Source organism: Pteropus alecto, unplaced genomic scaffold, assembly GCF_000325575.1.
Source record: "Pteropus alecto unplaced genomic scaffold, ASM32557v1 scaffold326, whole genome shotgun sequence".
Lineage (NCBI taxonomy): Eukaryota > Metazoa > Chordata > Mammalia > Chiroptera > Pteropodidae > Pteropus > Pteropus alecto.
Window position 1 is genome coordinate 1,543,563 of NW_006438873.1, and position 14,270 is coordinate 1,557,832.

A 14,270-nucleotide genomic window follows, 5' to 3' on the forward strand; every position below is an offset into this window, starting at 1 on the left:
ATGTTGGCCATGGTCTTTAACACAAGAGTCCCCTCTCTCCCAGGAGTTTTTGACAAGCCTTCGCTCTCAGCGCAGCCCGGCCCCGTGGTGTCCCCAGGAGGGGTCGTGACTCTGCAGTGTCGGAGCAAATATGGTTTTGACCAATTTGCTCTGTACAAGAAGGGGGACACTGGGCCCTTCAAGGGATCTGAGAGGTGGTACCAGGCCAATTTTCCCATCATCTCGGCGATGCCCACCCACAGTGGGACCTACCAATGCTACAGCTTTTCCAGTATATCCCCGTACCTGTGGTCGGCCCCTAGCGACCCCCTGGAGCTCATGGTCACAGGTAAGGGGGTGCAGACCAAAGCTTTTGTCCTCAATATGCAGCATCTTCTTCTTTACACATACACACGTGTGAGAATAATATGTATATATAGTAATTTGCAGAGCAAACAGTCTTAAGTCAAAGATATGTCCATCACATGTATGATCGTTACTTTGGTAAGCGCAGTGTTGTTGGAACAGAGAAGGGGAGATGTCTCTGAGCAATCACTGTGATGTGACTCTTGGGGCAGAGTGCAAACCAACTAGGTGGGTGGAATAGGTGGGGTGGGCTGCAGGTGGATGGGGTTGTGTGAACAAACACCTTGTGATAGGATGAAGGCTGGCATGCCCAGCATGGCGGGAAGGCTGCGGGAGGTGAGGAGGGGCTGTGCTTTGTTCTTTAGGTACCCCCTTCCCTCACATGGTGTACCTGCCCCCCCAAGCTTATCCTGCTGTTCCTGTCCCCTCCTCTTCTTCCTGGGACCCAACATCTCCCAGGAACAAAGTAGGGGTACAGGTCACAGAGATCTAGAAAAAGAGCAGAATTGAGGTTCAAAAAGCAGAGACAGGGCTTGTCCTTATGAATTAGCCCTAGCACGTGCTAGGGGTGCCTTTCAAATGCCACTTAACACACATGGCAGTTCAGTGATATAAGCTTTATCTTCATTTTCCAGGTGAGGAATCTGAGTGGAGAAATGTATTTTTTTTTTTTTTGCTCAGAACCAACAGCTAACAGAGCACAGAATTCTCTCCTTTTCTGATTTCTCAGGGACCTCTGTGACCCCCAACCAATTATCCACAGAAACACCTTCCTCTGTAACAGGTAAGTCCTGGGGGATTCACCTTTGAATGTCTGGTGTCTGGGGTCCAGGGTACACGGACCCTTTCTTTTCTTTCTCCTCTTTGTCCAAATTTCTCAATTTAACTCACTTGTCTCTTTCTCAAGTTCGCTTTATTTAAAAAATCCCTTATTTCTGCCCATAAAGAAGGTGGGTATAATAAGTAGATAGATTTTACTATGCTGCCCCACACCCCCACTTCTATTCAGCCTCAGGGGGTTGGTTTATAATATCTCATGTGTAGAATAATATCTGAGTAGCTTATAAAATTATAGGTTTCTGGACTCCATGTCTGAGCCTCCGATTCCATTGCTGTCATCCTCAAATATTAGCGGGCCTGAGTGTAACCTGGACGGTTTATAAAAGGCAGATTTCTGGACCCCCCAGAGTTTCTGATTCAGAGGTGTGGGGTGGGGTCCAATAATTTTCCTTTCTAGCAAGTTCCTAGGTGATACTGGTGCTTCTGGTCTGGGGAATGCCACTCTGAGGACTGTCACTTTAAATTTTGTGTGAACCACAGTGCTCCTCCATTTTCAAAGGCACCTTAGCTGATTCTGGTGAATCAATCACATGACAGCCTGTGCCTTTGGAAATACTGTGCTAGGCTTTGGCTTCTCTGACATTTCCTGGGTCTTAGCGTCGACCCAAATTCCAAGGAACCAGAAGCATGTTGAAAAGACCCAGACTGAGTGTGCCAACACCTGAGGATGAGGGCAGTATGGTGGCTGATGGTAAAGGAGGCACAGCAGGCAGGTGGGCGTGCTCCTGTGTGTGTTTTTGATTGGAATTTTTGAATTTTTTGAGATCTGGATTTATGAGAAATTGCAAAGATGATATGAAATGACCCCATGTGCCCTTTGCCTGGGTTTCCCCAGTCGCCACATGCTATTTTAGTTTAATTTTCATATCGACCTACAAGCATACAAGTGATGTAATTATTTTCAGTAGACGGATGGGAAATCTGGCTCTTGGATGGTTAAATTCTTACCAGAGGCTCTGCATTTAATAAGTGGTGGATCTGGGATTCAAACCTCCACAGCCCGATTCTATAGGTCATGTTCTTCTTATGGCCACAGAACCCTAACTCTCAAATGTATGTGTTGAGGGTTGAGGCAGGAACGGGTAGGAGGGGATGGTCCCAGCGCTTCACTCTTACCCTTTTTGATCCCCAGAGCCTTCTAGAAATATCACCATCTTTCCAAAGGGATCAGGCTCTCCAACTGGTGAGTAAGTGGTCCTCTGTGGGCCTTCTCCCTTCCCGCACCCATGTCTTCACCTGAAGCTGATGGCCTTCCCCATACGGAAGCCACGGCTCTGTGATCCTGGGCCCTGGTGTGCAAAGTTGTAAGGAGAGGGGAACTGTTAGTACATGGAGTTCAGAACTGGGCAATAAGACTAGGTGGGAAGGTGGAGATATTCTAGAGAAATTCTCTCTTCCCTCACCCCTTATAACAATCTTCTCTTCCATGGTTAGCCAAATAACCAGGTGGTGTCTGTGTGTGGGGAGGGGAGTATGGAAGAGGGTATACTTAGGGAATTGGGCTTATCTAGCTCCGACCCTGGCAAAGAGGGAAGGGACCCTTTAGGAAGGAGACTGGAAGCCTAGCTAGCAGTGAATGATGGGATCTCAGAGGAGAGATCTGGCTGTAAAAAACCCAAGACGTGGCTTGGAGTGGGTCCTGGAGCAGGGCTCCTTCACTCGCTTCTGTCTCTTCATTCCCCAGGTCTTGCTGGCTGGCAGTACTCAAGGGGCAATCTTGTCCGCATATGCCTGGGGGCTGCAGTCCTAATACTCTTGGCGGGTCTCCTGGTGGAGGACTGGCATAGCCGAAAGAAGCCCCTACTGCATCGGGTCGGAGGCATCCACAGGCCACTCCCAACCCACCCGAAGACCCAGAAATCACACAGTTGTCAGGACAGGGGGCGACCAGACAGTCCTAACCTTGAGGCCACTGTTAGAACTCCAAGGCTTGATGGTATTTAAGAGGCAAGTCATGGGAGTGGGGAGGGGACTTAGAGTGTGTGTAGAGTGTGAGAGCAAGAGGACAGAGGCTATGGCTATGAAAAAGGAGGGCCAGGAGTGTCTCTTCTCGGGGCTCCAATAAGGAGCTATTGGGTCAATGTCCATTTGGCTTTCTGTCCAAGGACGCCCTGTTTGGGACAGAGGGAATCCAGTGGACGCCGAAGCCTCCTCACTGGTGTCTTGCACATTGGGGATCTTAAAGCACCCTCACCGGATATCATACTGACCTCTTTCTTCTACCTTCTCTAATATGGGTTCCAGACTGACCTTGACGTATGGTCAGAATCCATTAATAAATGCAACCTCCTTCATGAATGCTTCCACTTTTATTTCTCTTGACATGCTCGTGATATAGACACTTCATCCATAACAACATTGAGTGACTTGTGCATGTTTATGTAAGCCAGAGACACAACCAAATATCACCTGGCTCAGTAGCTAAAGTCACTGAGAGGTTTCACAGGAAGTTCATCATTTTAAAGATCCATCCATGGCTTGACTGGAGAATGAGTGACTCCAGGGGGATTCAGAAAATAAAGTCATGAGAAGAAGGTCTTTTATTTTTTGGGTCTTGATTATCTCTCTCAATAGTCAGATGTGGGTTGCTTTCTTTGATTTCTTCTAGAAGCCTCTGGAGTTGAGCATCAGATTTATCTATTTTCAACCTGGTAGTATGATGGGGGATAAAAAAAGATTTCTTGTTGCTTCAAGGAGATTCACTTCAAACCCCCAAGTACCTGTAAGTATCTCTCATACTTTAGGGATTTGCAGAGTAGAGGCCACCTTTGCTTATTATTCTACGCTGCCAAATAGAGTTCCATATCACTTTGATAGGGAAAAAGAGATGATATCACATTAACATTGTAATGGTATAAAGCCGTAGTGTAGCGTTGGATGGTAAGAGACAGAATTGATAGATGTGACATAGCTATAATACCTACCTACTCTGTAAGTCACTTTGATGACTTCTACTAGGTGGACCCTAGTAGTATGAGACATCCACACTTAAACCAAGTCAGCCAGACAAGCTTTTTATCCACCCTGGCAACGTGATACTAGCTAAAAACTGCTTATTTACTGTACAATGGATAGCAATCTCATTTCTAGTGTTCGGCTCTTGGTAACCATATTCAGCCATGCATATATGGAAATGGGAAGAGGGAGAAGGGAAGGCAAAATTAAAGCACAAATATGTATTAAAAATAAGAGACCAATGATATTAGCTGCCATGTTTCTCATTGGCACTGTAGTCCTGCTAGTGTATTAATTATTGTTTTGTTGTTCAAGATTCATGATACATCCATGTGCCAAACTTTTGGTTATAGGATGAATACGTTCTGAGGATCTAATGCACAGCATGGTGACTATAGGTAACAATACCCTATTGTACACTTGAAATTTGCTAAGAGAGTAGTTCTCATGAGTTCTTACCACACACCAAAAAAGGTAACCATGTGGGGTGATGAATATATTAATTGGTTTGATTGTAGTGATGACTTAATGTATAGATATATCAAAACATCACACTGTAAACCTTAAATATATATAATTTTCATTTATCAATTATACCTCGATAAAGCTAGGAAAAAAAAAAAACCCAAAGAGTCCAACCTACCCATACAATCTTAAACTAGCTTGAGTAGATATCTTGTCAGCCATTGAAATAACTTTGGCTAGAATAAGGGCCAACTAGCTTCAAAATATTTTAAACATGACCCTCCAGAGTTAAATGTAATTGTGTTTATGAATGATTGTTAGAGGTTGGTCATGGTCCATTGCCAAAGAACAAAATAATTCCCACAGAAGATCTGTGTCTAGCCAAAAGTGTTGAAGAAATGAAAAACAGGTGTGAAGAACCACACAGAAGATCTAAATGTGTTGCTCTAAGAATGAGGTGTGATGTTAGGGTTCTTTGGCTGTGAGCAAGAGAAAGTGACTCCAGTTAATGTAGAAGGGCTTATCAGAAGGATATGGGGTAGCTAATAGAATCAAAGAACTAAGCACCAAATCTTGAAAGTGCAGGGCTGGGGCATCTGTGCCTTTCTAGAATCTACGGTTCAGAAACAAGGTTCCCCCTTGAATCACTCATTTCGAGATTCAAAGGCCCAGGAAAGAATGTCTGACTGGTCTAAGAAAACAGCTCCAATGTTGTCTTTGTGAGGATTTGACATCTCGTTCTGAGTTTTATGGTTCTTTGTTGCCACGGTAGCAAGTAAACAACAGAACTCAATGACAGCTGGCTCTGAGAAGCCAGTGAATGATGGCCTGTTGGTGATAGTGTTTACAATCACAGACTATTCTCATTAGACAGTGGACTTACTCCAGAGAACATGCTTCTAAGGTTGACATTGACCCTCTGGACCTCTGTAGCCAATACAGCTTTAAAACAAACTCTTTGTAAAAGCACCATATGAGAGCTGCAATTTGATTCTCTAACGAGACAGTGGTTGGCCACCCTAACTCTCTCTCACTCAGATGAGCCCTAAATCCAGCTTCTTGGTTTCAGATTGAGTTTTAGTCTCACCTTTTGGCTCATCTTACCCGCCAAAGCAACAGAAGGAATAGACCTTAGAGTTATCTGGTGAGCAAACATCAATGGACAAAAACTGAATGTTCACAATAGATGCCTACAAAAAATTCCTATACTTTGTACTCCCCCAAAGCCTATGATCACAGAAAAAACACTGTATGGCATGGAAAGATGATACCTGAGTGTCCGGAGTGGGCAGCTTTGACGTTTCAGCGCATCACACAGCATCTTTACTCCACTATACCCCAAGGAATTCTGGCCCAGGTCAAGAGTGATCAGGTTCTGGTTGCTGCTAAGGGCAGATGAGAGGTCGGCACAACTCAAAGGGGTGATGGCACATCCCCATAACCTATGGGAAAAACACAAAAGTTCATTATGTACAACCAGTGCTTACTAGTACCATCCTATACACTAGGCACGCTGGGGGGTGTTGGGAATCCAACAATGTCTCTCCTTCAGAGTACATCTGGTAATGGGAAACAGCAAGGAATGCAGTGTGCCCTATATGAGTCAGGGTTATGAAGGGCAAGGGGTATAGGGAACAGCTAGGAGTGCTAGCTATAATGCTTGAGGAAGATCTGAAGGGGTAAAGAGAATGAGCGTAGAGATATCTGGAGTAGAAGCTCCCAAGGCAGAATAATAGCTTGTACAAAGGCCCTGGGGTTGCATATGGTTAGCATGTAAAACAATATCAAGGCAGCCAGCTTGAGAGTGAGCCAGGGGGCCTGCAGGAGATGAGGTCATGGATAAGAGGGGCCAGCTCACATAAAGCCCTTAGGCCATTGTAAATTTAGAATTTTACTCGGAATGAAACGGGCGACAACAGATCAGAAGTGTGGCAAGAGTTACACCTTCAAAGTTAGTCCTACTGCTTGGTTGAAAAACTGTAGGGGAAAAAAGAAGGCAGAATACAGACTAATTTGAAGGTACTAGAGCAACCCACATGTTATTAGGATGTGTGTGGAGTAGAGAACAGATTCTAGATATCTTGAAGGGGTAGCAGGATTTCAAAAAAGGATTGGACTTGATATTTGAAATGAAAAAGGAATAAAATATGATGCATGATGGATTTTGTTCTCAGTAAATAAAATAATCTTTTTAGGTAAGAGAATAAGTCAGGCATTTAAGTTTACTCTAGGACTTAGAAGAGTCTAAACATAATATTAAACATTACTTCCTGGCATATGGTTAAATAATGCATATGCATGTTTCATTATTATAATCATCTTTTCTGATGGATATGACTATTTCCTAGAATATGTAACTGAGATCATATTGCCAGAAGTCACAGCTGACCGGATGAAGCACAGCCACCCTTTTCTATGCCAGCAATGCATGTGATTGAGAGGCTGTCATCACCATTGGCATCACTGCTCTTGCATACCAGGTACATACCAGGTACATACCAGGTACACAATCCCACTGATACATAACAGGTACATACCAGGAATGATAGCCACCGGTGGTTCCCCACCATAGCGTTAGCTAACATCTCCTTCTCGATACACAATTATCAGTGTTTTGTGGTGGAAACATTGATTTTCTTCTTTCTCATGGCGGAATAGTATTCCTCCCTTACTCCCTTCTCCCTCTTCCTTTATCTCGCCCTCTCTCTACTACATCTTCTTTAGCCATTCATCTGTTGACAGACACTTGGGTTATTTATACACTTTGGCTACTATGAATAATGCTGCAATAATCATTAGGGTGCAGATATCTCTTTGAGATCTTGCTTTCATTTCTTTGAGATAAATACCCAGAAGAGGGATTGCTGGGTCATAAGGCAGTCCTATTTTTAATTTTAAAGGAATTTCCATACTGTTTTCCATAGAGGCTGCACCAATTTGCAATCCCACCAACAGTGCATGAGGATTCCCTTTTCTCCACATCCTCGCCAGTACTTGTTATTTGTTGGTTTTTGATGATGGCCATTTTGACAGGAGTGAGGTGATATCTCATTGTGGTTTAATTTGCAATTCCCTGATAATGACTGATGTTGAGCATCTTTTCATGTACCTGTTGGCCATTTGTCTGTCCTCTTTAGAAAAACATCAATTCAGGTCCTCTGCCCACTTTCTTATAGGGCTTCTCCTTCTCCCCCTCCCCTTCCTCCTCCCCATTTTTCTTCTTTGCTATTGAGTTCTATAAATTCTTTATATATTTTGGATATTAGCCTCTTATCAGATATATGATTTGAAATATTTCCTCCCATTCTGTAGGTTGCCTTTTTATTTTGGTAATTGTTTTCTCTATTATAAGAAGCTTTTTAGTTTGACAAAGTCTCACTGGTTTATTTTTGCTTTTATTGCCTATGCTTTTGTCATCCCATCCAAAAAAATCATTTCCAGAGCCAATGCCAAGGAGCTTTTTTCTTGTTTTCTTCTAAGAGTTTTATGGTTTCAGGTCTTATGTTCAAGTCTCTAACCCACTTTGAATTTATTTTTGTGTATAGTGTATGGGTCCAATTTCATCTTTTGCATGCGTTTATCCAGTTTTACCAACATTATTTATTAAAGAGACTATCTTTTCCTCATTGAGTATTCTTGGTGCCCTTGTCAAAGATGAGATGAACATACATGTGGGGGTATGTTCACAACTCACCACAGACATCTGGGCTCTTTACTCTGTCCCATTGACCTGTGCATCTGTTTTTAAGCCAGTACGATACTGTTTCAATCATTATAGTTTGAACAGCAATATAGTTTGAAATAAGGAAGTGTGATGCCTCCAGCTTTGTTCTTTGTCAGAGTTGCTTTGTCTATTTGACATCTTTTGCAGTTCTTTATGAATTTTGGGATTTAAATTTTTTTTGGTGTGCGTGAAAAATACTATCCTATTGGATTTTTAAAAAATACATGGGTGGCTCCATAGTGTAGTGGTTAGAATGTCTGCTTTGCATGCAGAAGGTCCTGGGTTTGTGCCCCAGGTGGAGCCATGGACCATACCCCGGGTGTGCCAGGCCCCGGGTGCTCCAGGCCCCAGGTGCACGCCTCAAGCATGTGGGAGGGAACACCTCGCCTTCAGAGATCCAGTTCTTAAGGGGAAACGGCAACATCCATGAGTCAGGAGTGGAAGTGGGAGGTATCACGCTTCCTAATTTCAAACTATATTGCTGTTCAAACTATAATGGTTAAAGAGGGGGAAAAAATACATGATTGAATTTATTTCAGTCTTTTGTATTAGAGCTGTGAGGGAAACGTGCTACACTGAGATTTTGTTTCAAATACAGATTAAATTTAAAAATCACAACTCACCACAGACATCTTAGGTTACACAGCGGTGTTTTCAAGGACTCGCACAGAAACTTCAGTCCAGTAATTCCGATGTGATTTAGCCCCAGGTCCAGGTGTGTAAGGTTTGAATTTTGTTGGAGAAGCACTGAGAGATTAACGCAGCCATCACTAGTTATGTTGCAGTAGTACAGCCTACAAATTATTCACACGAAGAAAAAAAAGTATTAGTTCTCAATGGTGTGATCCATCCAAACCATGATCGTTGACCTCAAGTCATAGGTTTCAGACAAACTTAGAGACAATGGACACATGGAAATGAAATCATGGGGTGGCGTGGCAGACAGAATAATGTCCTTCTTGTCCCCACCAAAGATGTCTGCATCTTACCTTCTGGTCTCTGTAAATACGTAATATTCCATGAAAATGGGACTTCACAGACATGATTGAGTTAAAGATCTTGAGATGGGGAGACTACCCAGTGGGCTCAATGTAATCACAAGGACCTCTTATAAGAAAGAGCCAATAGTTGAAACCAGCAGGGAGAGATGTGATGAGAGAGACAGAGGGAAATTTGAAGATACTATGTACTGGCTTTGAAGGTGGAAGAAGGGGCCACAAGCTGAGGGACACAGGTGCTTCTAGACACTGGAAAAGATAAGGATATGGATTCTCCCCTGGAGCCTCCAGAAGGAACATAGTCCTGCTAACACCTTGATTTTAGCCTCGTGAGCACTCCACCCACCATTGCTGGCTTTGAAGATGGAAGGAGAAGACCATGGACCTAGAAATGCAATGGCTTTTAGAAGAAGGACACAGGGACCTCAGAGTTATAACCACAAAGAACCAAATTCTGTCAACAACCTGGATGAGCAAATAAATGGATTTCTTCCTAGAATGTCCAGAAAGAGACACAGCCCCACTGACACTTGGGTTTTATCTCTGTGAGATGTGTATTGGACCTAAGGAACTATAAAATTGTGTTACACCAATGAAGTTGTGATAATTTGTTACAGCAGCAGTAGGATACCCGCAGAGCTGCCTTTTGATTTTAATAAACTCTAAATGACTATACAGACCTTGGCTTCTACAAAGACTCCCTGTGGTATGGCCAGATCCCAGGGAATAATGGCCATGTGATATATCCAGGGATGTGGGACCACAGGCAGCTTTAGTGTCTTTGTTCCCCAGCAAGGGGCCATAGGGCCTGGAGGGACAATAGGGGTGGACGACATATTTGAGGCTGACCTACGTGCACCGAAAGAGACCAATATGGCCTGGTAATTTATAAATTTATAAGAACTTCCGTAACTGTGGGGTAACAAAGGAAGCCCCAAGCAAATTAAGCTTTGAACACTTAGCAAAATAGGGAGGTGAGTATGGATTACAAAAAAACAAACAAACAAACAAAAAAAAAACAGTTGAGCTTTAGGAAGAAAAAAGTTTATCTGTGTTTTCTGAGATTCATACCTTCTACAGGGAGGCAAAGTTGATGAGGTTTAATGTCTAAGCTTCTGTTTTCTTGTCTGCAAACTGGGAGAAATGAGGAATTGTTTCATGAGGCTGAAAGATTCAATGGAACAAAATCTGGCCAGCATAATGTCTGGCACATAGTAGGTGCTTAACAAGTGTTGACCATCACTATTTTATTTTTCCTTTGCCTTGGATGGAAGCAACTTTTAACATAATTTGATTTGAAGAAAGGGCTAGTGGTTGAGTAGCATCTTATCCTCTATGGAACTTTATATTGTTATAGGGTTTGGGGGCTTAGATAGCTAGGGAAAAAATCCTTTCCTTCTCCCTCTCTAACTGTGAACTAAATATTGCATGAAATTTGAAGTGCATGCATATTTATCAGAGACTGGGTGCCTTAAGGTACAGCTGAAATTAAACCTAGTTTATAGGAAAAGTTGACAGTTACTAACTTTTGGTGGTGGTTTTGTAGACAGCAAGAACACCAGCCATATTAACGATGATGAGAATCTCTGAATAGAAACAGTGCAGCCCCAAGTCCTGCCTAAAAATTTGTCCTATGATTTCAGCATTTACAGGTGGGTTATATTAAGCTTATTGGCAAATAACATCATCTACACCCAACCACAGGTAGAGTTTATGTTATAAAGTTCCAAGAACACACACACAAAATCAAACCTGGAAATAACCTATATTCTCCAAATTCATATAGAATATTAACACCACTTGTAACTTTTTTCTCTTACTCTCTCCCCAGGTATCACCAGATCTAACCATCAGCATTATATTTGGGGTATTCAGAGAAATTATTAAGTGCTTGCAGCTGTCCTACGGAATCCTGTATATGCACACACACACATGTGCACAGCCAACAGGGACTTACACCAGGGTCTGTAGCTGACATTCGGGGTAACTCAAGCCCTCGCACAGCAGTTTCACCCCATGATTCCCGAGAGCATTCTTGGCCAAGCACAGGTGTGTCAGCCTCTGGTTGACAATCAAAGCAGAAGAGAGCTCCTTGCAATAGGCTCCTGTAAGATCACAGTCTTCCAATCTGCAAAAGCACCACACCCATGGCAAGATGGTGAGAACATCTCCACAGCCCAACTTCCCTGGCTGTCTCCAGATGCTCGAGTCCTCAGCTTCAGCCTGTCTAGTTAAACCGCTCCCTCCCTCAATCATGTGCTGGTAAAACAGGAATGAGAGAAGGATGAGACGCATGGGACCAAAAACAGAAACCAGGTGTCTCCATCAGTAGGAAGTTCCATAAGGGCTGTCCAGCAAATATGAGTGTCACCATGGCTCCCCTCTATGTGGCCCCAGACCTAAAATGAAGACACTCCACGGGAAGACAGGAGAGACTTACAACAGCCTCTGCAGAAAGCACTTTGGGTGTCTCAAGGTCATGTACAGCAACTTGGCGCCCTCATCCAGGAGCTCATTTGCCATGAGGTTCAAACATATGAGGGACTGGTTCATTTCGAGGGAGGAGGACAAATCAGCCCACTGCTGAGTGGTGGCAGAACAGGACACCAACCTGCAGGGGAAACGGGAACAAGTCCTTGAGACCCAAATGTCAGTGGCTGTCTCCAGTTTCCTCCCTCACTCCCCTCCACGTGTTACACCCTGGAGCACAGTTGTCAAAGGGTGGTCCCTGAACCAGCAGCGTCACCGTCCTTAGAAATGCCAACCCTCAGAAACCCTGCATGTACAGTCCAGTGACCTATGTTTTAAGGTGCCCTGCAATCACCTGGAAGGTATGTTAAAATAAATTCTTGGGCCATATACCCAGAATCTGACTGAGAAGATCTGGGTGAAACCCAAGGATTTGGATTTTAACAAGTCCCCAGGTGAACTTGCTGTCGCCTTTGGTCTTGAAACCACATGTTGAAAACTAGTTGTTTAGAAATCCAGCCAATCAAGCATATCATGCAACAATGGCAGCTACATCCCACCCCTGGAGATGGATATTCTCATTATGGGCAAGTGAAATTTCATTGGAACATTATGTGTATCATTGTAGCCACTGGAGTGAGAGGTTTCTAAAAATTTCTGGTTCTTCCATTTACTATGTATGAATATGTGGTCAAGTTACCTGAATTTCTGAAACCTCATTTCCATCTTTAAGCTGGCAATAAGTCATACCCTCATGTTGAGTGTGCAAAATTGATAATTCACATGAAATTCACAAGTGAAATATATGCCACAGAGCTAAAATCCACAAAAATTCAGCTAAAACACTTTCTTCTCTTAGAGTCTCCACTATAATAGAGGAACCACAGGGAACTGGAACACAAAGTAGAATGTTAACTGCTTCCAATAAAATAAGCCAAACTTATATGGCATCGTGTCTCCTTCCATTTTGGGTATTCATTTATTCGTTGAGAAACAAATTAGTGACTCAAATCTCTAAATGACACAATGTATTTTCCTGGTGAATCCTGGTCAGTGATGAATTCATATATGCTTGGATATGGTTGCACTCAGTTCCCAAGTCCTCGTGAGATGTGCATCATTCCATGCTACTGATGGCGAGCAGACTTAAATAGCTCAAGATCATGTCAGTAGAGGAAGAGCCACAAGTTGAGACTAATAGGTCACCTATTGAGACTAATAGTGTACCTATTACTACTTGAATGTGGCCATGTGATCAATGAAACCCGATGATGAGTTATAATTGTCACCGGAGCAACCACATGGAGAACTTCCCAAGGGGACTCTCTCAAACCAGGGGACGGCCAGGGAAGGGAAACCTGGTTTTCCTGAAGTTTCCCCTCTGGGAAAGATGAGGCCAGCAGCTGATATCATGAATCATGATGTAGGAGAAACAGGAACCATAGACAAATGATCCCTGATTGAGGATGATATCCTGTTTCTGGGAGTTTCTTGGACTCAGGGCTGTTATGTACAGTTGTCTAGATTGTTCATTGATCAACAGAAGTGGAAACTAAACTTCAGCGCATTTCCTATTCTGAAACATGTGCCCTAAGTGGTATTGTTTCCAATCAGAAAAAGTGATTCCCCCCACCCCTGCCTCTAATTTACACAGAATTGCTGGATAGGTGTGTAGCAGTTCTGTTTGTTTGCTGAGAGTTCTTAGCAATGGCGAGACATACCTGAGATACTTCAGATTACATTTTGGGTGCCTCAAGACCTCACACAATGAGGGAAGCATATTGTTTTGGTCGTTTCCTTGAAGAGTCAGGTGTGTTAGGGTCTTGTGACCACAAAAAATGATGCAGAACTTCTGGTAAGCGTCAGCTGGAGAAATGTTTTTGAGGCTAGGACAAATAAAACGAAGGTGAGATCTTGAGTTCCCATACCTATGCTGCATATACGTAGTAACATAGGGCTGCAGCATGTTTAAATGTTAGAAACTATTTTTCATATATTTTGCCTTTATTGAGGTATTATTGACAAATAAAAATTGCATATATTTAAGGTGCACAACTTAATGTTTTGATACACATGTACCTGATGAGGTCGTTGCCACAATCAAGCTAATGAGCATAGCTATCACCTCTTATAGTTATCATTTCCTGTTTTGTGTGTGTGTGTGTGTGTGTGTGTGGTGAGAATGTTTAAGATAAATTTTCTTAGCAAGTTTCAAGTGTACAATGCAGTAGTGTTAACTGCCATCGCATTGCTGTTCATTAGGTCTCCAGAACTTATTCATCTTGCATGTCTGAAACTCTGTACCCCTTGACTAACAACTCATTTTAGAAACTATTAGAAGTTCCAGTTTCTTTAGTCATCTCAGATTTCTGCCAAAGAGAAGTCAATCATAAGCTATCACTCCAGACAAAAGATGTTCTATGGCTTGTTGAAAAAGGTAAGGATAATATCTCTTTTCCCTGATGTGGTAGCAA

General features: G+C 42.9%; 2 protein-coding genes across 2 annotated transcripts in view; one reads left to right on the top strand and one right to left on the bottom strand.

Annotated features, from left to right (window-relative positions):
- On the top strand, positions 1 to 3,258 carry GP6 (glycoprotein VI platelet). Its single transcript, XM_025049653.1, has 4 exons — positions 1 to 328; positions 1,076 to 1,129; positions 2,318 to 2,368; positions 2,870 to 3,258. The coding sequence occupies exons 1-4, from the start codon at positions 1 to 3 to the stop codon at positions 3,127 to 3,129; spliced, it is 693 nt and encodes a 230-aa protein (XP_024905421.1). The 3' UTR covers positions 3,130 to 3,258.
- A 436-nt stretch (positions 3,259 to 3,694) lies between these two features.
- NLRP2 (NLR family pyrin domain containing 2) overlaps positions 3,695 to 14,270 on the bottom strand; it is a 20,233-nt gene continuing 9,657 nt past the window's right edge. The window contains exons 5-10 of the mRNA XM_006915985.1: positions 13,518 to 13,682; positions 11,768 to 11,938; positions 11,285 to 11,455; positions 8,953 to 9,123; positions 5,877 to 6,047; positions 3,695 to 3,833 (exon numbers count right to left, since the gene is read on the bottom strand). Of these exons, the coding sequence (XP_006916047.1) occupies positions 3,695 to 3,833; positions 5,877 to 6,047; positions 8,953 to 9,123; positions 11,285 to 11,455; positions 11,768 to 11,938; positions 13,518 to 13,682 (988 nt within the window). The remainder of the gene's footprint in view (positions 3,834 to 5,876; positions 6,048 to 8,952; positions 9,124 to 11,284; positions 11,456 to 11,767; positions 11,939 to 13,517; positions 13,683 to 14,270) is intronic.